The sequence below is a fragment of the Rhinoraja longicauda genome, chromosome 4, assembly GCF_053455715.1.
Source record: "Rhinoraja longicauda isolate Sanriku21f chromosome 4, sRhiLon1.1, whole genome shotgun sequence".
In the NCBI taxonomy this organism is placed as follows: domain Eukaryota; kingdom Metazoa; phylum Chordata; class Chondrichthyes; order Rajiformes; family Arhynchobatidae; genus Rhinoraja; species Rhinoraja longicauda.
The window spans coordinates 63,725,441-63,746,397 of NC_135956.1; the positions used below are offsets into that span (position 1 = coordinate 63,725,441).

A 20,957-nucleotide genomic window follows, 5' to 3' on the forward strand; every position below is an offset into this window, starting at 1 on the left:
CCATAGGAACTTTGCACTTTTCAATTAGATGACTTCTCTTTTTTCTAAAACTCAAGCGAGTGTATGTCCAGTCTGCTTTACCTCTTCTCTTAGAACTACTCCCCCCTTTCCCCCCCCCAATCGCAGCAATCAACCATCTGATGAATGGTAATCTATCCCACATCTTTCATTCTACTTCTCTCTTCATTGATGCTACCTGACCTAGGTATTTTTTGAGCTTTATGATTTTAGCTCGTACCTTGACACAAGTTGAATTATCAGTTAGTGATAGATTGGGTTTTGTCTGATTTCAGGTAATGCTATAGCAAAATAATGCATTCCAAGCGTCATTGAAGGGTAACAAGGCATGAAGATGTGCAAGATGTTGTTGAGACCGCACTTGGAATATTTTGTTCTGTTTTTGTCACCCTGCTATATCAAAGATGACATTAAGCTGGGGAGAATGCAGAGAAGATTTACAAAGTTGTTCCACGACTTGAGCTATAGAGAGAGGTTTGGCAGGCTAAGACTTTATCCTTGGAGCACAGGAGTGATCTTATAGAGGAGTATAAAATAAATGAGGTGATTAGATAGGGTGATTGCACAGTGTATTTTTCCCAAGACAGGGGAATCTAGAACTAGAAGGCATAGGTTTAAGGTGGTCAGGGAAAGATTTAATGGGTACCTGAGGGCAACTTTTTAGACACAGAGGGTGAGGGAAAAAGCTGCCAAAGGAAGTAGGAAATGTGGGCAAATGGGACCAGCTTCGATGTGGCATCTTGGTCAGCATGAATGAGTTAGGCTGAAGGGCTTGTTTCTGTGCTGTATGACATCTGCTGAACTGAAATTAGCAGTTGGGTGATCTTATAGAAATCATGCTTCAGAAACAGATCAAATATGTAGACACAATAAACTGCTGACGTTGCAGTCTGGAGGAAAAACAAACTGCTGGAAGAGCTCTGAAGAAGGGTCTCGACCCAAAATGTCACCCATTCCTTCTCTCCAGAGATGCTGCCTGTCCCGCTGAGTTACTCCAGCATTTTGTGTCTATGTTGGAATAACTCAGTGGGTTCTGATTAGAGGCTCGATGCAAAACTCAATTATTTCTTTGTCTCCACAGATGCTGCTTGACATCTTCCAGATTTAATATTTTGCTAGAGTAAATACATGATTGCAAACTCCTTCCTAAGGATCAACTACAACACCAAAGTTGGAAATGGCCTGATTGACCTTCAAACTGTTGTAAAAGCATAAGACCCACTCACATGAGAAACAAAAGCTCCAGTTTTGCTGATCTATTCAGTATCATTAACGAAATCACAATGCAAGTAAAAGTCTGAACAGTTGAGGTACCAAAGTTTATAATACAGAATCAGTGGAAACAGTAATACAGACACAAACAATTAGAATCATTCGAACAAAGACATAGCTGAATAAAGACAAAGTTCAAAGTGCTGGAGTAACTCGGCAGGTCAGGCAGCATCAAGGAGAGAGGGAATGGGTGACGTTTCGGGTCAAGACCCTTCTTCAGACTGGGGGGCGGGACAAAGAAAGGATATAGGTGGAGACAGTAAGACAGTGGGAGAACTGGGAAGGGGGAGGGGGGAAGTGAGAGACAGAGGAACTATCTAAAGTTGGAGAAATCAATGTTCATACCGTTGGGCTGCAAGCTGCCCAAGCGAAATATGAGGTGCTGTTCCTCCAATTTCCGGTGGGCCTCACTATGGCACTGGAGGAGGCCCATGACAGAAAGGTCAGACTGGGAGTGGGAGGGGGAGTTGAAGTGCTCAGCCACTGGGAGATCAGGTTGGTTAAGGCGGACTGAGCGAAGGTGTTGAGCAAAATGATCGCCGAGCCTAGGTTTAGTCTCGCCGATGTAGAGAAATTGATATCTAGAGCAGCGGATGCAATAGATGAGGTTGGTGAACCTCTGTCTCACCTGGAAAATCTCTGCGGAACACCTAGTGTGGAACACCTCATCCCGGTCCCACCCTGACTCCTGCAAAAAGTCTATCCCCTACTCCCAATTCCTCTGTCTATGCCGCATCTGCGCCCGGAATGAGGTGTTCCACACAAGGGCATCAGAGACGTTCTCATTCTTCAGGAAACGGGGCTTCCCCTCTCCCATTATAGATGAGGCTCTCACTAGGGCATCCTCTATATCCCGCAGCTCCGCCCTTGCTCCCCCTCCCCCCATTTGTAACAAGGACAGAATCCCCCTTGTCCTCACCTTCCACCCCATCAGCCAGCGTATCCAACAAATCATCCTCCAACATTTCTGTAGGAACCATTTACACTTAATTTAGTTACTGTCATTGTATTATGGCTTTGTTTAATATTTCTAGTTTCTGTCTTTTTTGCATGCTTGTGGTTGTGATTTGATACGTAATGGGGAGTGTCCACATGGGAGGAGGCTAGCGCAGCAACAGAGATTGTGGGTCAGTTTAGTCTCGGAGGATGGAGAGAATAGTTTTTTACCACACTCGCGCCAGCCACACTCACGACTGCCACACTCACGCCAGCCACACTCACAAGGACCACATGGTAACGACTACACGATTTTTACTGTATTGTTTGAAGAAACAGTTGATAAGAACGAAAAGTTATGAATTACTCTTTTGATTTGCACTACTTTAATAAAGACCAATTAATCAAGAAACAGCGTTTGGAAGATTTGTTTTTGTTATCTCAGAGTGCGGTGTGTGCGTAAGCTATACCTCCATTCCATCCCCGAGCAATAATGGCTATCGAAGTTGGACGAAGAAGGTATAGAAACTGCCATTACAATTTCCGTCACCTCCAACGGGGCCCCACCACTGGCCACATCTTCCCATCTCCTCCCCTTTCTGCATTCCGTAGAGACCGTTCCCTCCGTAACTCCCTGGTCCACTCGTCCCTTCGTACCCAAACCACCCCAATCCCGGGCACTTTCCCCTGCAACCGCAGGAGGTGCAACACCTATCCCTTTACCTTCCCCCTCAATTCCATCCAAAGACCCAAACAGTCTTTCCAGATGAGACAGAGGTTCACCTGCACCTCCACCAACCTCATCTATTGTATCCACTGCTCTAGATGTCAATTTGTCCACATCGGCGAGACCAAACGCAGGCTCGGCGATCGTTTTGCTCAACATCTTCGCTCAGTCCACCTTAACCAACCTGATCTCCCGGTGGCTGAGCACTTCAACTCCCCCTCCCACTCCCAGTCTGACCTTTCTGTCATAGACAATAGACAATAGACAATAGGTGCAGGAGTAGGCCATTCAGCCCTTCGAGCCAGCACCGCCATTCAATGTGATCATGGCTGATCACTCTCAATCAGTACCCCGTTCCTGCCTTCTCCCCATACCCCCTCACTCCGCTATCCTTAAGAGCTCTATCCAGCTCTCTCTTGAAAGCATCCAACGAACTGGCCTCCACTGCCTTCTGAGGCAGAGAATTCCACACCTTCACCACTCTTTGACTGAAAAAGTTCTTCCTCATCTCCGTTCTAAATGGCCTACCCCTTATTCTTAAACTGTGGCCCCTTGTTCTGGACTCCCCCAACATTGGGAACATGTTTCCTGCCTCTAATGTGTCCAATCCCCTAATTATCTTATATGTTTCAATAAGATCCCCCCTCATCCTTCTAAATTCCAGTGTATACAAGCCTAATTGCTCCAGCCTTTCAACATACGACAGTCCCGCCATTCCGGGAATCAACCTAGTGAACCTACGCTGCACGCCCTCAATAGCAAGAATATCCTTCCTCAAATTTGGAGACCAAAACTGCACACAATACTCCAGGTGCGGTCTCACCAGGGCCCGGTACAACTGTAGAAGGACCTCTTTGCTCCTATACTCAACTCCTCTTGTTACGAAGGCCAACATTCCATTGGCTTTCTTCACTGCCTGCTGTACCTGCATGCTTCCTTTCAGTGACTGATGAACTAGGACACCCACATCTCGTTGAACATCCCCTCTTCCTAACTTGACACCATTCAGATAATAATCTGCCTTTCTATTCTTACTTCCAAACTGAATAACCTCACACTTATCTACATTAAACTGCATCTGCCATGTATCCACCCACTCACACAACCTGTCCAAGTCACCCTGCAGCCTTATTGCATCTTCCTCACAATTCACACTACCCCCCAGCTTAGTATCATCTGCAAATTTGCTAATGGTACTTTTAATCCCTTCATCTAAGTCATTAATGTATATCATAAATAGCTGGGGTCCCAGCACCGAACCTTGCGGTACCCCACTGGTCACTGCCTGCCATTCCGAAAGGGACCCATTTATCCCCACTCTTTGCTTTCTGTCTGTCAACCAATTTTCTATCCATGTCAGTACCCTACCCCATGTGCTTCCTCCAGTGCCATAGTGAGGCCCACCGGGAATTGGAGGAACAGCACCTCATATTTCGCTTGGGCAGCATGCAGCCCAACGGTATGAACATTGACTTCGCCAACTTTAGATAGTTCCTCTGTCTCTCTTTCCCCCCCCCCCCCCCCCTTCCCAGTTCTCCCACTGTCTTCCTGTCTCCACCTGTATCCTTTCTTTGTCCCGCCCCCCTGACATCAGTCTGAAGAAGGGTCTCGACCCGAAACGTCACCCATTCCTCAATTTACTCAGCATTAAAAAGTTCCTGCGGAAAAGTTCCATGCATATAAGGTTTAAAAAAAATTGAGCTAATTTTGTTAGAATAGAGATAAAATGGTTTAGAATTAAGGGGGAAAAAAAAAGAGCCGTTGACAAAAACGGAATGCTTTCAGTGAGAGTCCGTCCAGAACAAGGGGACATTGTAAGGCAGAGAATAGCGAATTAAAGAGGGTTGTGAGGCCGTGCAATGCATGCAGGATTCGTGGTGGTACAGAGATCAAGAGGATGAGTTAACACCTTCATTAGGAAATGGGCAACCAGTGCTGTTTGCATGCCTTTTTGCATGTTCTCCGTGAGATTATATGGGTTTCCTCCCACATTCCAAAGATGTGGAGTTCAGTAAGTTAATTGACTGCTGTAAATTACTCCTTGTTTTCAGAGGTATTTATTCACAAAGTGCTGGAGTAACTCAGCAGGTCAGGCAGCATCTCAGGAGAGAAGGAATGGTTTCAGATGTGCAGTAGAAACTGAGGCTTGAATGGAAACTGGCTGAGAAATTATTACAGGGAAAAAGTAGTGGGGAATAGGATTCCTCAGTGAACCAGCATCGACTTGATGATGCCTTAAGGAAATATAGAAATCACATACAGTTGTGGGAACAGGGAAGTCATGCAAGTCAGCCCATACATAGTTAGGTATTTAGAGACACAAGGAACAGCAGATGCTGGAATCTAGAGTAAAACACAAATGTGCTGGAGTCACTCAGCGTCTGTGGCGGAGATAGACGCAAAAGGAGGTGCAAGAAAATAACTGCAGATGCTGGTACAAATCGAAGGTATTTATTTCACAAAATAACTTTCTGACCTGCTGAGTTACTCCAACATTTTGTGTGAGGAAAAAAAAAGACGCAAAAGGAGGGATTGGATAGATGATCTTTCAGGTCAGGACCCTTCTTCAAACTGATTGCAGTATGCAATGTCAAACTCACTCTGGACGCAATTTCTTGCAAAAACAAGTCTCTATAATGAAAAGCGTGACATGAAATATGATTTCAAAGAAAGACAGAAGTACAGTAAAAACTTTTGGAAGATGTTTTTTTTTTTTTTTACCTTAGTTCCATGATAAAAGTCATCGACGGCTTGTAAACCCATAAAGGGGAACTGCATGTGGGTGTGGGTGTCGATGCCCCCCGGCAGGACCAGTTTGCCGGCGGCATCGATCTCGCGGGCTCCCGGCGGCAGCGCCAGGTCCGGCCCCACGTCCCGAATGAGACCATTTTCGAGGTAGACGTCGACAAGCTCCGAGCGGTCTTCGTTCACCACCTTCCCTCCTCGGATCAGGATGCCGCCACGGTGGCCGCTTGCTCTTGGTTCCATCTCCTGCGGCGATCTCGGCACCAGCGCCCTGGTTGGTTGGTTGATCCCTTTCGTTCTGCTGCTTTTAATTGCAACCAGGATGGGTGTCTGTCCCGCACACGGTGGCGGGGGCGGGGGTGGAGCAAAGTCAGCGAGCGCCAGCAGATTGGGAAACAAAATCCAAATGAAAGACTCTGGCAGAAGTGGGGTAAAGTTCATCATACACCGCGAGATTGAGCATTGCCATTTAGTTTAGAGCAGCGCGGGAACAGGCCCTTCGGCCCGAGATGAGAACCTTTTTCTTCACACAGAGAGTGGTGAATCTGTGGAATTCTCTGCCACAGAAGGTAGTTGAGGCCAGTTCATTGGCTATATTTAAGAGGGAGTTAGATGTGGCCCTTGTGGCTAAAGGGATCAGGGGGTATGGAGAGAAGGCAGGTACGGGATACTGAGCTGGATGATCAGCCATGATCATATTGCATGGCGGTGCAGGCTCGAAGGGCCGAATGGCCTACTCCTGCACCTATTTTCTATGTTTCTATTATATGTCGCTGTGGAAGGCGATGGCAAGACTCGCCGATATGCAGACTGGGCGATCGTTTCGCTGAACACCTTCGCTCAGCCCGCCTGAACCAACCTGATCTCCCGGTTTATTCACAAAATGCTGGAGTAACTCAGCAGGTCAGGCAGCATCTCGGGAGAGAAGGAATGGGTGACGTTTCGGGTCGAGACCCTTCTTCAGACTGATGTCGGGGGTGGGACAAAGGAAGGATATAGGTGGAGACAGGAAGATAGAGGGAGATCTGGGAAGGAGGAGGGGAAGGGAGGGACAGAGGAGCTATCTGAAGTTGGAGAAGTCAACGTTCATACCACCGGGCCGCAAACTGCCCAGGCGAAATATGAGGTGCTGCTCCTCCAATTTCCGGCGGGCCTCACTATGGCACTGGAGGAGGCCCATGACAGAGAGGTCAGACTGGGAATGGGAGGGGGAGTTGAAGTGCTGGGCCACCGGGAGATCAGTGGCGTTAATGCGGACCGAGCGCAGGTGTTCAGCGAAGCGATCGCCGAGCCTGCGCTTGGTTTCGCCGATATAGATGAGTTGACATCTAGAGCAGCGGATGCAATAGATGAGGTTGGAGGAGGTGCAGGTGAACCTCTGTCTCACCTGGAAAGAATGTTTGGGTCCTTTGATGGAGTTGAGGGGGGAGGTAAAGGGACAGGTGTTGCATCTCGTGCGGTTGCAAGGGAAAGTGCCCGGGGTTAGGGTGGTTTGGGTAGGAAGGGACGAGTGGACCAGGGAGTTGCGGAGGGAACGGTCTCTGCGGAATGCAGAGAGGGGAGAGGATGGGAAGATATGGCCAGTGGTGGGGTCCTGTTGTAGGTGACGGAAATGTTGGTGGATGATATGTTGGATCCGCTGGCTGGTGGGGTGGAAGGTGAGAACGAGGGGGATCCTGTCCTTGTTGCGAGTGGGGGGATGGGGAGCAAGAGCGGAGCTGCGGGATGTAGAAGAGACCCTAGTGAGAGCCTCATCTATAATGGAGGAGGGGAAGCCCCGTTTTCTGAAAAACGAGGACATCTCGGAAGCCCTAGTCTGAAACACCTCATCCCGGGCACAGATGCGGCGTAGACGGAGGAATTGGGAGTAGGGGATAGACTTTTTGCAGGGGACCGGGTGGGAAGAAGTGTAGTCCAGATAGCTGTGCGAGTCGGTGGGCTTGTAATAAATGTCCGTCACTAATTTTTCTCCTGTGATGGAGATGGTGAGGTCCAGAAACGGGAGGGAGATGTCAGAGATAGTCCAGGTATATTTAAGGGCAGGATGGAAATTGGAGGTGAAGTGTATAAAGTCAGTGAGTTCTGCATGGGTGCAAGAGGTAGCACCAATGCAGTCGTCGATGTAGCGGAGGTAGAGTTCGGGGATGGGGCCAGTGTACGTCTGGAACAGGGATTGTTCGACGTACCCGACAAAGAGGCAGGCGTAGCTAGGGCCCATGCGAGTGCCCATAGCTACGCCTCTGGTTTGGAGGAAGTGGGAGGAGTCAAAGGAGAAGTTGTTGAGGGTAAGAACCAGCTCTGCTAGGCGGAGGAGAGTGTTGGTCGATGGGGATTGGCTGGTTCTACGGTCGAGGAAGAAACGGAGGGCTTCGAGACCATCCTTGTGGGGGATGGAAGTGTAGAGTGACTGGACATCCATGGTGAAAATGAGGGAGTGGGGGCCTGGGAACCGGAAGTTATCCAGGAGATGGAGAGCGTGTGAGGTGTCTTGGACGTAGGTGGGGAGGGATTTGACCAGGGGGGATAGGATGGAGTCGAGGTAGGTAGAGATAAGTACTCCCGGTTGCCGGACACTTTAATTCTCCTTCCCATTCCTGCACAGACTTTGCTGTCCTCGGTCTCCTCCATTGTCAGAGTGAGGCCAAATGCAAATTGGAGGAACAGCATCTCATATTTCGCTTGGGCAGCTTGCAGCCCAATGGTATGAATATTGATTTCTCTCACTTCAGGTAGCCCCAGCATTCCCTCTCTCTCTCTATTCCTCCACCACCCAAGTCGCACCAGCTTCTAATTTTCACCCTGCAAACTGCTTACAATGGCCTGTTTCCTTTATCATTGTTACTTTTTTTGCATATCTTTCGTTGTTGGCACAACAAGGTCGAGACGATGCGAGAAAGTGGGCCTCCACCTCGATGCCAAGAAGACGGAGCGCTTAAAGCAATACACAGCACTACAGACTTGGCGCATAAAGGCAATACACACAGCGCTGCCAGTTTGGTGCGCAAAGGTTTAAACAGCCTAGTCGGCTTGGCACGTGGGAATTTAAATAAAGAGCTGTCGGCAGCAGCGCTATGGGTTCGAGATACAGTGCTACCAGCTGCAGAGCTATGGGTTCTAAATATAGCGCTGCCGGCCGCAGCACTAGGGGGTATAAATATAGCGCGAAGACCAGACTGTTCGGGCAAGATTTGCGTGTAACAGTCCCTCAACTCTATAAGGCGACTTTCATTTCTACCTCCTCCCCAAGGTTCATAAGCTATGGCCAGATCCATTATTTCAGCCTACTCTTGACACCCTGGATCTGTTATTTCTATCTTAACCCTTGACTACCTTGATAACACTAACGTGATGGTATTGTAGACAGTGAAGATGGTTATCAAAAAAACTACAGCAGGATTTTCATCAGTTCGGCAAATGGCTGATGGAGTTTAATACAGATAAGTGTGAGATGTTGCATTTTTGGAAGTCAAACATGGGCAGTACCTTCGCAGCGAATGGTGGGGCCCTGAAGAGTGTTCCAGAGCAGAGGAATTGAAGAGCTATCGAGGAATCAGTAAATAGTTCCCTGAAAGTGGTGTCACAGGTAGGTAGGGTGTCGAGGGCTTTTGGTATATTGGCTTTCATCAGTCAGGGTATTGTACTGAAGTTGGTATGTTACATTACAGTTATGCAAGATATTGTTGAGGCTGCATTTGGAGTATTGTGTTCACTTTTGGTCTCCCTGCTATAGGGAGGATGACATTAAACTGAAAAGAATGCAGAAAAGATTTACCTTGCCCAACCTCTCCCTAATACTCAGGCCCTTGTGTCCTGTAAATCTTTTCTGCATTCTTTTCAGTTTAATGTCATCCTCCCTATAGCAGACTGATGAAAGCCAATATACCAAAAGCCCTCGACACCCTACCTACCTGTGACACCACTTTCAGGGAACTATTTACTGATTCCTAGATAGCTCTTCAATTCCTCTGCTCTGGAACACTCTTCAGGGCCCTACCATTCGCTGCGAAGGTACTGCCCAGGTTTGACTTCCAAAAATGCAACATCTCACACTTATCTGTATTAAACTCCATCAGCCATTTGCCGAACTGATGAAAATCCTGCTGTAGTTTTTTTGATAACCATCTTCACTGTCTACAATACCACCACGTTAGTGTTATCAAGGTAGTCAAGGGTTAAGATAGAAATAACTGAGATCCAGGGTGTCAAGAGTAGGCTGAAATAATGGATCTGGCCATACATTACTGCTTATGAACCTTGGGGAGGAGGTAGAAATGAAAGTCGCCTTATGGAGTTGAGGGACTGTTACATGCGAATCTTGCCCAACAGTCTGTGGCCTTCGCGCTATATTTATACCCCCTAGTGCTGCGGCCGGTAGCGCTATATTTAGGACCCATAGCTCTGCAGCTGGTAGCACTGTATCTCGAACCCATAGCTCTGCAGCTGGTAGCACTGTATCTGGAACCCATAGCGCTGCAGCCGACAGCTCTTTTTTTAAATTCCCACGTGCCAAGCCGACTAGGCGGTTTAAACCTTTGCGCGCCAAACTGGCAGCGCTGTGTGTATTACCTTTATGCGCCAAGTCTGTAGTGCTGTGTATTGCTTTAAGCGCCAGTCTGCGGCTGACGGGGGGAGGGGGCTTGCTGGGATGCAGTCCCCTGCCATTGGTTATAGTTTGAATTTGGGAGCAGCACTATTGGCCAGGACTTACCAGCGGTTATTTCAACTGCTGATTTCTTACCTGTATAAAGCCAGGTGCCAGTAAGCCAGAAGTTAGTTCATGTATGAGAGGGATTCACCAACGGGCTGAGTCGCGATCACCCGTGTGAGCAGTGAGTGGGTGCAGCGTGCGGAGAGATGGCGGTAGCAGCAGAAGTGCAGGCTCTGGCTGGCGTGGAGCAGCAGCCGGCGATGGTGGAGGAGGAAGAGGTGCTCGCGCTGGCCGGCGTGGAGCAGCAGCAGGCGGTGGCGGTTGAGGAGGTGCTGGCTCGAGCCGGCGTGCAGCAGGAGGCGGGCGGTTGGCCGCACAGTGTCCGCGTGCACAAGGACCTAGAGCTGGAGTTCGATCTGGGGAACGCAGCGGCCTTCGACACAAACGCCCCGAGCGCCGGCGAGTTCCGACGGAACCCCGAGACGTTCCTGCGTTCGCTGGCGCGCGGCAACACCCAGCTACTGATCAACGCCATGTGGGCGCTGCTGGTCGAGCGGCTGCAGGACGCGGTGGTGGCCAAGCTGCCCGAGGGCACCACGCGCATCCCCCGCGAGAAACCCGTGCCCAAGCGCAAGCCGCCCACCCGCTGGGAGGAGTTCGCCAAGCTCAAGGGCATCCGGAAGAAGAAGAAGACCAACCTGGTCTGGGACAAGGAACAGAACGAGTGGCGGCGGCGCTGGGGTTACAAAAGAGTCAACGATCCAACCAAAGAGTGGCTCATTGAGGTGCCCGAGTCGGCAGATCCCAATGAGGATCAATTTGCAAAACGTGCCACGGCTAAAAAAGAAAGGGTAGCGAAAAACGAACTGAAAAGGCTGCACAATATCGCCAGGGCTCAGAAGATTAAAGTGCCAGCTTTGGGAATAACCCCGGCCACCCAGCCTAGTAAGAGTGAGCTGAGCAAAGCCATTCACGTGGCTAAGTCCTCCACGGCTTCAGTTGGCAAGTTTCAAGCTAAGCTGCCGAAGGAAAAGGAGTTGAGGAATAAAGGCAAGAAGAGGAAATTCCAACCCCTTATTGGAGATTTTTCTACAGAGAAGCAGAACCAGCTAGAACTGCTGAAAGTCATGTCAGGCAAGAAACCAAAATTGGACCTCACAAGAGCTGTAAATAGGCAGCTTCGTGAAGATGAACAGGAGCAGGCAGCAAAACGAAAGAAAGTGGGCCCAAAAGGCAAAAAAGGACACAATAAACAAAACCAAAAAGATGGAAAGGGGCAACGTCGAAAATTTCCTAATAAAAAAGGAAGGGGAAAATGAATCATGTGAAATAGAACTCTTAATGTTGTACTTTTTTGATTTTTTAAAAACTACAGTTTTGGGATTATCTTGTCCATGAAATTAGCATTGAGATCTATGTATAATATTAAAAAATAAACGGAATTATTATTAAAAAATAAAAAAAGATCAGCACCGCGGGTTGGAGGCAGAGAGAGAGAGAGAGAGAGAGAGGTGTGCTGCTGCAACCCGGACCCCATGCATACCAAGACAAGTATTCTTTTTGTTCTCCCTCTTGCCAATAGAAGTTCATGTACGAGAGGGGTTCACCGACGGGCGGAGTCATGATCAGCACCGCGGGTTGGAGGCAGAGAGAGAGAGAGGTGTGCTGCTGTAACCCGGACCCCATGCATACCAAGACAAGTATTGTTTTTGTTCTCTCTTGCCAATAAAACTGATCTGTAACTAAACAGACAAGTGAGCATTTTTTCTGTTCTACTAGTCAGATCCTTGGACCTGTTCCCTTACAACAGGGACTACAAGGCAGTCGGGGATAGAACTCCCAAGGAAATTACTGTCTCATGACAATGGCTTGATATTGTACTTGAGGAAAACATTCATCAGAGTGGAGATGCTCAAGGGCATTGGAAGTGGGGATGTGGAATGGCCTTTCAGTTTGTTGAATTAAGACTATGGTTGAATGGGGAAAATACATAAGGCAAAGAGCAGCAAGAGTTCAAGGGGGAATAGGATCTGGATTCAGATCTATAGAAGAAAAGGGTTGAGAGGGCCAACATAATCCAAATTGCATCATGCTCTTTCTCCACTGTGAGACCTGGATCATCTAATTCCTCCAACCTTTAGCAAATCTAATTTATTTTTGGTTCCCTCCTCCACAAGCTCTGATCACAGTCTTTCATCAGAAATAATAACATGCTGATTTTTCAGGAAACTACCTGCATGGAGAGTGACATATGTTTCTTCATTAAAACAGAATCAGAATTAAACTGGATTGATCACACAGCATCAACCTAGATCACAGACCTGAATGTGACAAAAACATTCCCCCAAAAAAACAATATTGCAAACGTGTCTTCATAAATATTTGGAACACTATCTACTTTAGAAAAGTTTTCTCACAAATTAGTCAGGGAACAGCTAGACATGGTTGCACACTAAGAATTAAACATTTGAATCATGTCCCAGATCCCTCCATCACTGACAATTTCAGAGTCCATTTAGAGTTAATCATATTGCTTCAGGCCTAAAGTCATATATGGGCTAGACTGTTTCCTCCATTAGTGAGCCAGGTGGGTTTTCACAAAAGTCAAATTGTTTTTGAGGTCTCACTACCAAGACTAGTTATTTCTTTAATTTCCATATTGTTGACTGAATTCAAATATCCTGTTATGTTTCTGGCTTGCAATTGTGGGCTTTTGTTACTCATCCAGTAATTTAACCATTTTGTTGAAAGTTCTTCCACTTGAAATGTTAATTTTGTTTCTCTTCTCATTTATGTTGTTTGACCTGTTTGAGTGTTTCCAGCATTTCTGTTTCATTCTGCATTTCCAGCATCTGCAGATTTCTGATTTCAGACAATGAACATATACAACAAGGGAGGGTTTAACCTACCTTTGATATTCCATGACCAATGCCAAGGCGCCATCTTCCTTATAGCTTGATTGTCACTATTGACCAGAAGCTTAAATCGACTTCACAATGAATTGAGACAATGCTTCCTCTAGAGTGTGATTAATGTTCAAGATCCAGCCAGCCTTTCCACCCTGTATAGGGCACAAGTTAACAATCTAATAAAACAATCTTCACCTGCCTACATGGTGGCATTTCCAACAACACTCAAAGAGACACAACCCCATCCAAGACAAGGCACACACATGAGCATGTGAATACTCTGCATTCTCAGACCTCAGGAGAGCTTGCTTTCTGCCCGCACTAAATCTGAGAGGGTGAGCGCTGTGTATTTTCTGAGCAGCAGTATATTAGCTCTCTTCACTGAACTGCAGTGTTGTAGATACAGTGAATATGCTGCTTTTTTTAGAGCTGTGTATTTTGGTGGAGAAAATGTATAAACTACCGAGGGATCACCCTACTTTCTCTACCCAGTAAAATTCTCCACCGAGTCATCCTCAATCATCTTCAGCAAACTGTAGGCAAGAGGCTACGGGACCAGCAAGCAGGATTCAGGAAGGATCGCTCATGCACAGACCACATAGCATTGCTACACATCATCATTGAACAGTCTATTGAATGGAGCACGTCCCTGTACATCAACTTCATCGACTTTGAGAAAGCGTTTGACAGCTTAGACAGGACAACACTATGGCGCCTAATGGACCACTATGGAATTCCCACCAAGATCATAAACTTAATCAAGAACTCGTATGATGGAACCTCGTGCAAAGTTCTGGATGCAGGCCAGCTCTCCCAGAGCTTTAGTGTCAAGACGGGTGTCAAGCAGGGATGTCTACTGTTACCATTCCTGTTCCTCTTGGCAATTGACTGGATCATGATGGAAACAACTGAGGGGAAAATAAATGGAATTCAGTGGACAATGTGGGAGCAGCTAGATAACCTTGACTTTGCAGACGACATAGCTCTCCTTTCACACACACAGAGATACTAATGCAGGAGAAGACGGCCAGACTCTCACAAGCTGCAACAAAACATGGTCTTACACCCAATACAGCAAAGACACAGGTGATGAAGATCCACTCCAAAACCAACAACCCTATTCTCATGCACAGCACTAGAGGAGGTAGAAACATTCACATACCTAGGCAGTGTTGTGGACACCACCGGAGGGGCAGATGCAGACATAAAAAGCAGAATCAATAAGGCTAGGGTGGTGTTTAACATGCTCAGGAAGATCTGCAGCTCAAAACACATCTCAATCAACACCAAAATAGGTATCTTTAACTCAAATGTGAAGCAGGTAATGCTGTATGGTTCAGAGACATGGAAAACAACAAAACACACAACAAACAAACATTAATTAACACCTGCCTCAGGAGAATACTAAACATCTGGTGGAGAGACAAAGTAAGCAATGTGGACCTGTGGAAAAGAACAAGCCAGGATCCCATTGATTTACAAATCCAAAGGAGAAAATGGAGTTAGATTGGACGCACCCTCAGAAAACCTGCCACAAACATCACCCGGCAAGCCCTGAAATGGAACCCCCAAGGAAAAAGGAAAAGGGGTCAGCCCAGGAACAGCTGGAGAAGAGGTGTCCAGGCAGAAATGTCTGGGAGTGGGCTCAACTGGGGAGGTCTCGAAAGAACCGCCAACAACCGAGTGAGGTGGAGGACATTTGTAAATAGCCTATGCTCCCCAGAGGAGCAAAGGGCTTAAGAAGAAGCATTTTGCTGAACTTGGCAATGTCACCACAGAGTATGTGTTGAAGTTGGCAGTAGTCTTACTCTGAATATTTTGCTATAAATACTACATACCCTGAGAAGGGGAAATCGTGCTTGATTAATCTACTGGAATTTTTTGAGGATGTAACTAGGAAAATTGACGGGAGAGCCGGTGGATGTGGTGTACCTCGACTTTCAGAAAGCCTTCGACAAGGTCCCACATAGGAGATTGGTGGCAAAATTAGAGCACATGGTATTGGAGGTAGGGTACTGACATGGATAGAAAGTTGGTTGACAGACAGAAAGCAAAGAGTGGGGATAAATGGGTCCCTTTCAGAATGGCAGGCAGTGACTAGTGGGGTACCGCAAGGCTCGGTGTTGGGACCGCAGCTATTTACAATATACATCAATGACTTGGATGAAGGGATTAAAAGTACCATTAGCAAATTTGCAGATGATACAAAGCTGGGTGGCAGTGTGAACTGTGAGGAAGATGCTATGAGGTTGCAGGGTTACTTGGACAGGTTGTGTGAGTGGGCGGATGCTTGGCAGATGCAGTTTAATGTGGATAAGTGTGAGGTTATCCACTTTGGTGGTAAGAATAGGAAGGCAGATTATTATCTGAATGGTGTCAAGTTAGGAAGAGGGGACGTACAACGTGATCTGGGTGTCCTAGTGCATCAGTCACTGAAAGGAAGCATGCAGGTACAGCAGGCAATGAAGAAAGCCAATGGAATGTTGGCCTTCATAACAAGAGGAGTTGAGTATAGGAGCAAAGAGGTCCTTCTGCAGTTGCACAGAGCCCTAGTGAGACCGCATCTGGAGTACTGTGTGCAGGTTTGGTCTCCAAATTTGAGGAAGGATATTCTTGCTATTGAGGCCGTGCAGCGTAGGTTTACTAGGTTAATTCCCGGAATGGCAGGACTGTCATATGTTGAAAGACTGGAGCGACTAGGCTTGTATACACTGGAATTTAGAAGGATGAGAGGGGACCTTATCGAAACGTATAAGATTATTAAGGGGTTGGACACGTTAGAGGCAGGAAACATGTTCCTAATGTTGGGGGAGTCCAGAACTAGGGGCCACAGTTTAAGAATAAGGGGTAAGCCATTTAGAACAGAGATGAGGAAAAACTTTTTCAGTCAGAGAGTTGTGAATCTGGAATTCTCTGCCTCAGAGGGCAGTGGAGGCCAATTCTCTGAATACATTCAAGAACGAGCTAGATAGAGCTCTTAAGGATAGCGGAGTCAGGGGGTATGGGGAGAAGGCAGGAACGGGGTACTGATTGAGAATGATCAGCCATGATCACATTGAATGGTGGTGCTGGCTCGAAGGGCCGAATGGCCTACTCCTGCACCTATTGTCTATTGTCTAAACTATTTTGATTGCTTTGCATTCTCTTAGTTCAATGAATTGTATGTACTCTTTGAGCTCAGGAATGTGTGCACTTTGCATGCTTAGAGGTCATGAACCTGAGCAAGGCGTATTCTCTGAACCAGTGAATGCACAGAGTGCTCTTTGAAGTCAAGCATCCAAATGCTGTGCACTTTCCGAATTCAGGAGTGAACACTTCTTTCTTTGAATTTGAGTGTGTGAACATCGTATCCTTCAGTGCAGGAATAGGTATGTGGTCAATTCTCTGAGCCCTGGAGTGCTGTGTCTCAGCAGATTGTGAGACCACACATGCTGTGTATTCTCAGAAATGAAATATTTTTTTCTGTGGGATCCTTGAGTCCTTCAACATTGATTTTCTTGTAGCAGCATGTCTGTGTATGTTATGTTCAGAGGCCAGGTTGACGGAAATGACTAAATGAGTTAGGCAGTAATTGTTTTAGCAATCGACAACACATACACAATGAATAGGAGGGACCAAGGGAGTATTGAGGAACAAAAAGATTTTGGTGTACAAGCCCAACGACCCCTCAGGGTGACAGTACAATTAGATAAGTAAGTGAAGAAGACCTGTGGGATACTCGTATTTTTTCAGCCAGGGCATAAAATACAAGAGGAGGGAGATTATGGTGCAACTTTATTTGTCATTGATTCAGCTACAGCTGGAGTACTATGTGCAGTGCTGGTTGCCACACTACAGAAAATACATCGTTGCATTGGAGAGGGTGTAAAGCAGATTCGCTAGAATGGGACTTGGGATTGAACTTCTGTTATGAGCAGAGACTGCATAGGCTGGATTTGTTTTCCTCAGGGCCGAGGAAACTGAGTGGTGTAGCTTATAAAGGCATGTAAATTATGAGGTACATAGACAGAATAAATAGCAAGTTACTTTTCCTGAGAATCAGAATCAGAATTACCTTTATTGTCATCCAAAAAAAACAAGTCTTTTGGACGGGATTTCGTCACCCACAGTCCAACAGTAAGAGCAATAAAATAAGCAATTACACAACCAAAAACCAACACAAAAAAAAAAAAAGAAACATCCATCACAGTGAGTCTCCTCCAGTCACCTCCTCACTGTGATGGAAGGCCAGAATGTCTTTTCGCTTCCCCTGCCGTCTTCTCCCGCGGTCAGGCTGTTGAAGTTGCCACATTCCAGGCTGCTCCGGACGGTGAAAGGTCCGCAGTGGGCCGACCCAAGCCTCGCGATCTGGGGCGGGCGAAGACGCTGCCGCTGCCGCTGCACGTCGGGGCGGTAATAAAGGTAACTAATAAAGGTAACTAAAACTTGAGGGCAAGGGACAAGAGGTTTAGAAGAGATTTGAGGAAGAACCTTTTTAGCCAGCATACGATTTGAATCTAGATCAACCAGATAGGTGGTGGAGACAGGAACTCTCACTATATCTGTTAAATACCTAGACAAGCATTTAAGTTGATGATGCATAAAAGACTATAGACCATTTGCTGATAAATGGGATTAATATAAATAGGTACCTGATAGTTGGCATAAGCATTATGGAACAAAGAGCCTGTTTCTGTGGTCCATGACTAGCTCGTGTCAACAACAGTGACATATTTTGCTCGGACAGTGACATATTTTAGTCAGTGTCAGTGCCTGGATCGAAAAATCTCTTGACCCCAAATATCCCTGTCAGGAGCAACAAGGAACTTTTAGTTCAGTTTAGTTTAGAGATACAGCGTGGAAACTGGCCCTTCGGCCCACCAAATCCACGCTGTCCAGCGATCCCCGCACGCTAACGCGATCCTACACACACTAGGGACTACTTACAATTATACCAAGCCGATTAACCTACAAACCTGTACATTTTTAGAGTGTAGGAGGAAACCAGAGATTCAGGAGAAAACCCACTCAAGTCAAGGGGAGAACGTACAAATTCCATACAAACAGGACTCGTAGTCAGGATCAAACGCGGATCCCTGGCGCTGAAAAGCAGCAACTCTACCGCTGCGCCACCATAAAGTCACTGTGGTACAAATACAAGCAACCCTAGAATCCTTAAAGCCAGATCAACCTTGAAGTGTGAGTTGTTGCACTTGGGAAGGTCAAATTTAAGGGGAACATATATAGTTAGAAGCAAGACCATTAACCGCAATGATGTACCAGCAGATCTTGGGGTCCAAGTTCACAGCTCGCTGAAAGTGGCAATATGTAGTGTTGTAACCACAAAAGTGGTAAAGAAACTGTAGGGTATGTCTGCCTTCATTGGGCAAGGTATTGAGTATAAGAGTCAGGAAAGCAAGTTACAGCTTTATAGGACTTAGGTTAGGCTGCCTTGGGAGTATCATGCACAGTTGTGGTTGCCCCATTAGAGGAAGGATGTGAAGGTTTTGAAGAGGGTGCAGAAGAGGTTTACCAGAAAGCCACCTGAATTAGAAACTATTAGCTATAAGGTTGGACAAACGTGCATTGTTTTTATGGAGCGCCCGACCTGATAAAAGTCTATAAAATTACAAGAAGCATAAATAGGGTGGATAGTCAGAACCATTTGCACAGGTTGGAAATGACAAAGACTAGAGGGCATAGCTTTATGGTGATTGGCACAAAGTTTAAAAGAAAGCTGCTGAGCAAGTTTTTATTTTACAGATAATTAATTGTGGGTGCCTGGTGTATGAAGTTCTAATGATAATGGGACGTTTAACTTCATATAAAGTTCTTTATTAGCCATAAGCATTGGAGACTGCAAAAACAGAGACCCTCTCGAATATTCTAACATCAGAAAAGATCCAACCACACATGCGCGAGACACATTCCATAGGAAGTCAGTACGAAGACCCAACATGGATCAGGAAGAAAGTGGCTGATCTACACCCTCTTTCTTTAGCGCATGCCTCATAAAATAAAGCAAACAGGCATGCAAGCAATATAGCGAAGCTTATAAAAAAAAATGAAGATACTGATCAACAATCTAACAACTATGGCAAAGCAAGCAAAGCAAAGCAAAGCAGAGCAAAGCCTGCTGAAAATGAAACATTTATACTTAGTCTCTGTTTTTGGGATTCGGCTTGCAGACTCGTCCTACATGAGTTTTCTAGGCCCCTTCTGTGGTACTTTTCACAGGTGATGCCACCACCGGCACAAGCTTCACAGGCAATTTTTTCACAGGCGATTTCTCTGCCGGTACAGGCTTCATGGGTGACTTTCCCATGGGTGGTTCCTCCACTGGCAGCAACGTCACCGGTGGTTCTTCCGCTGGTGCAGAAGCGGGAACCTGATCCCAAAACTGTTCACGATCCACTGTCACGTGTTTATCATTTAGAAGAGCATTTCCATCTTTGTCCACATCATTTCATCTGGGTATTCCATGGGAACGTCCAGGATTCACTGTGATTGTACCGGCTCCTCTACCGGTAAAAGGTGTCTACGATTTCTTCTGTAGAAACTACCTTCTGACTGGACAAGATAGGATCTGAGTTCCTGGCATTTCTCTTTGACCATACCCATGCGATTGTAGCCTTTCTGGGTTTGTAGCCTGACAGTCTATCCTTCCTGCAAAGGTTGGAGTGCATGACTTGATCGATCGTAGCACTCCTTCTGCGACAGCCTTTTGTGGAGTAGCTGAGCCTGAACCACCTGCGGCTTGTGCACGTGTGGCTCTAACAGTTGTTTTGAGACGGGAAGAGCAGCACGTGTTTGCCTGGACATCAGTCTTTGAGCTGGAGAGCCAAGAGTCGTGTCACGCAGTACTTTTCTGAGATTGAGATCTAGGAATGTGTCCGACTGGTCTTGGTGGGACTTCTCCATTACTTGTTTGGGGCTGCGGACTGCCCGTTCTGCCAGTCCATTCGATTGGGGATATTCCGGACTGCTGGTGATATGTTTGGCTGGCTAATGGCACGCCGAAGATATAGTCATTGAACTTGGCGCATGCAAAGACCACTGCCAGCAACTCCTTTTCGATCTGTGCATATCTAGTCTCAGTGTCTGTCATAGTCCTGGAAGCATACGCGACTGGCTTTCCTTCCTGCAGGCATGCCGCGCCAAGGCCATATTGAGAAGCATCACAAGTGAGCGTGACAGGCTTATTTACGTTGACATCAGACAGTGTAGGAGGACACGACATCTGTTGTTTGAGTGCATCAAACGCGCATTGCTGCTGCTCATCCCACGTCCAGGCAGTGTCTTTGTGGGCGAGCTGCCGTAGGGGTGACGACAGTTTGCTGAAATGTGAAATGAATTTCCCAAGGTAATTGGCCATCCCGAGAAATCTCTGCAGGGCGGGGACATCTGTTGGAGCCGTCATCTCATTGATGGCCGTTGTCTTCGAAGTATCGGCTTTGAGGCCTTCGCTTGTGAAAATATGTCCCACGTAGCTCACCTGGTTCACTCGGAACTTGCACTTGAGAGGATTACGTTTTAAGTGCACACTCCTGGTACGGTCAAGCACTTTTCTTAGGTTGGAGTCATGTTCCTTTACGTCCGTCCCCGCAACGATAATGTCATCAACGACGTTCGTGCAGGGATAGCCTTCGAAAATCTGTTCCATGGTGCGTTGGAACACCTCACTGGCCGAATTGATTCCGAATGACATCCGGAGGAATCTGCA

General features: G+C 46.8%; 2 protein-coding genes across 2 annotated transcripts in view; one reads left to right on the forward strand and one right to left on the reverse strand.

The window, feature by feature from the left end:
• Positions 1–8,665, reverse strand: part of dpys (dihydropyrimidinase) — a 62,546-nt gene extending 53,881 nt beyond the window's left edge. Inside the window, exons 1-3 of the mRNA XM_078398439.1 lie at positions 8,541–8,665; positions 6,851–6,920; positions 5,675–5,908 (exon numbers count right to left, since the gene is read on the reverse strand). Coding sequence (XP_078254565.1) covers positions 5,675–5,908; positions 6,851–6,920; positions 8,541–8,665 — 429 coding nt within the window. The remainder of the gene's footprint in view (positions 1–5,674; positions 5,909–6,850; positions 6,921–8,540) is intronic.
• A 1,793-nt stretch (positions 8,666–10,458) lies between these two features.
• On the forward strand, positions 10,459–11,782 carry LOC144593174 (ribosome biogenesis regulatory protein homolog). The gene has a single exon (XM_078398658.1). The coding sequence runs from the start codon at positions 10,553–10,555 to the stop codon at positions 11,663–11,665; it is 1,113 nt and encodes a 370-aa protein (XP_078254784.1). The 5' UTR covers positions 10,459–10,552; the 3' UTR covers positions 11,666–11,782.
• Positions 11,783–20,957: the final 9,175 nt, after the last annotated feature.

Coding starts and splice junctions, on each gene's coding strand:
- LOC144593174 (XM_078398658.1), top strand. CDS start 10,553: ATGGCGGTAGCAGCAGAAGTGCAGGCTCTGGCTGGCGTGGAGCAGCAG.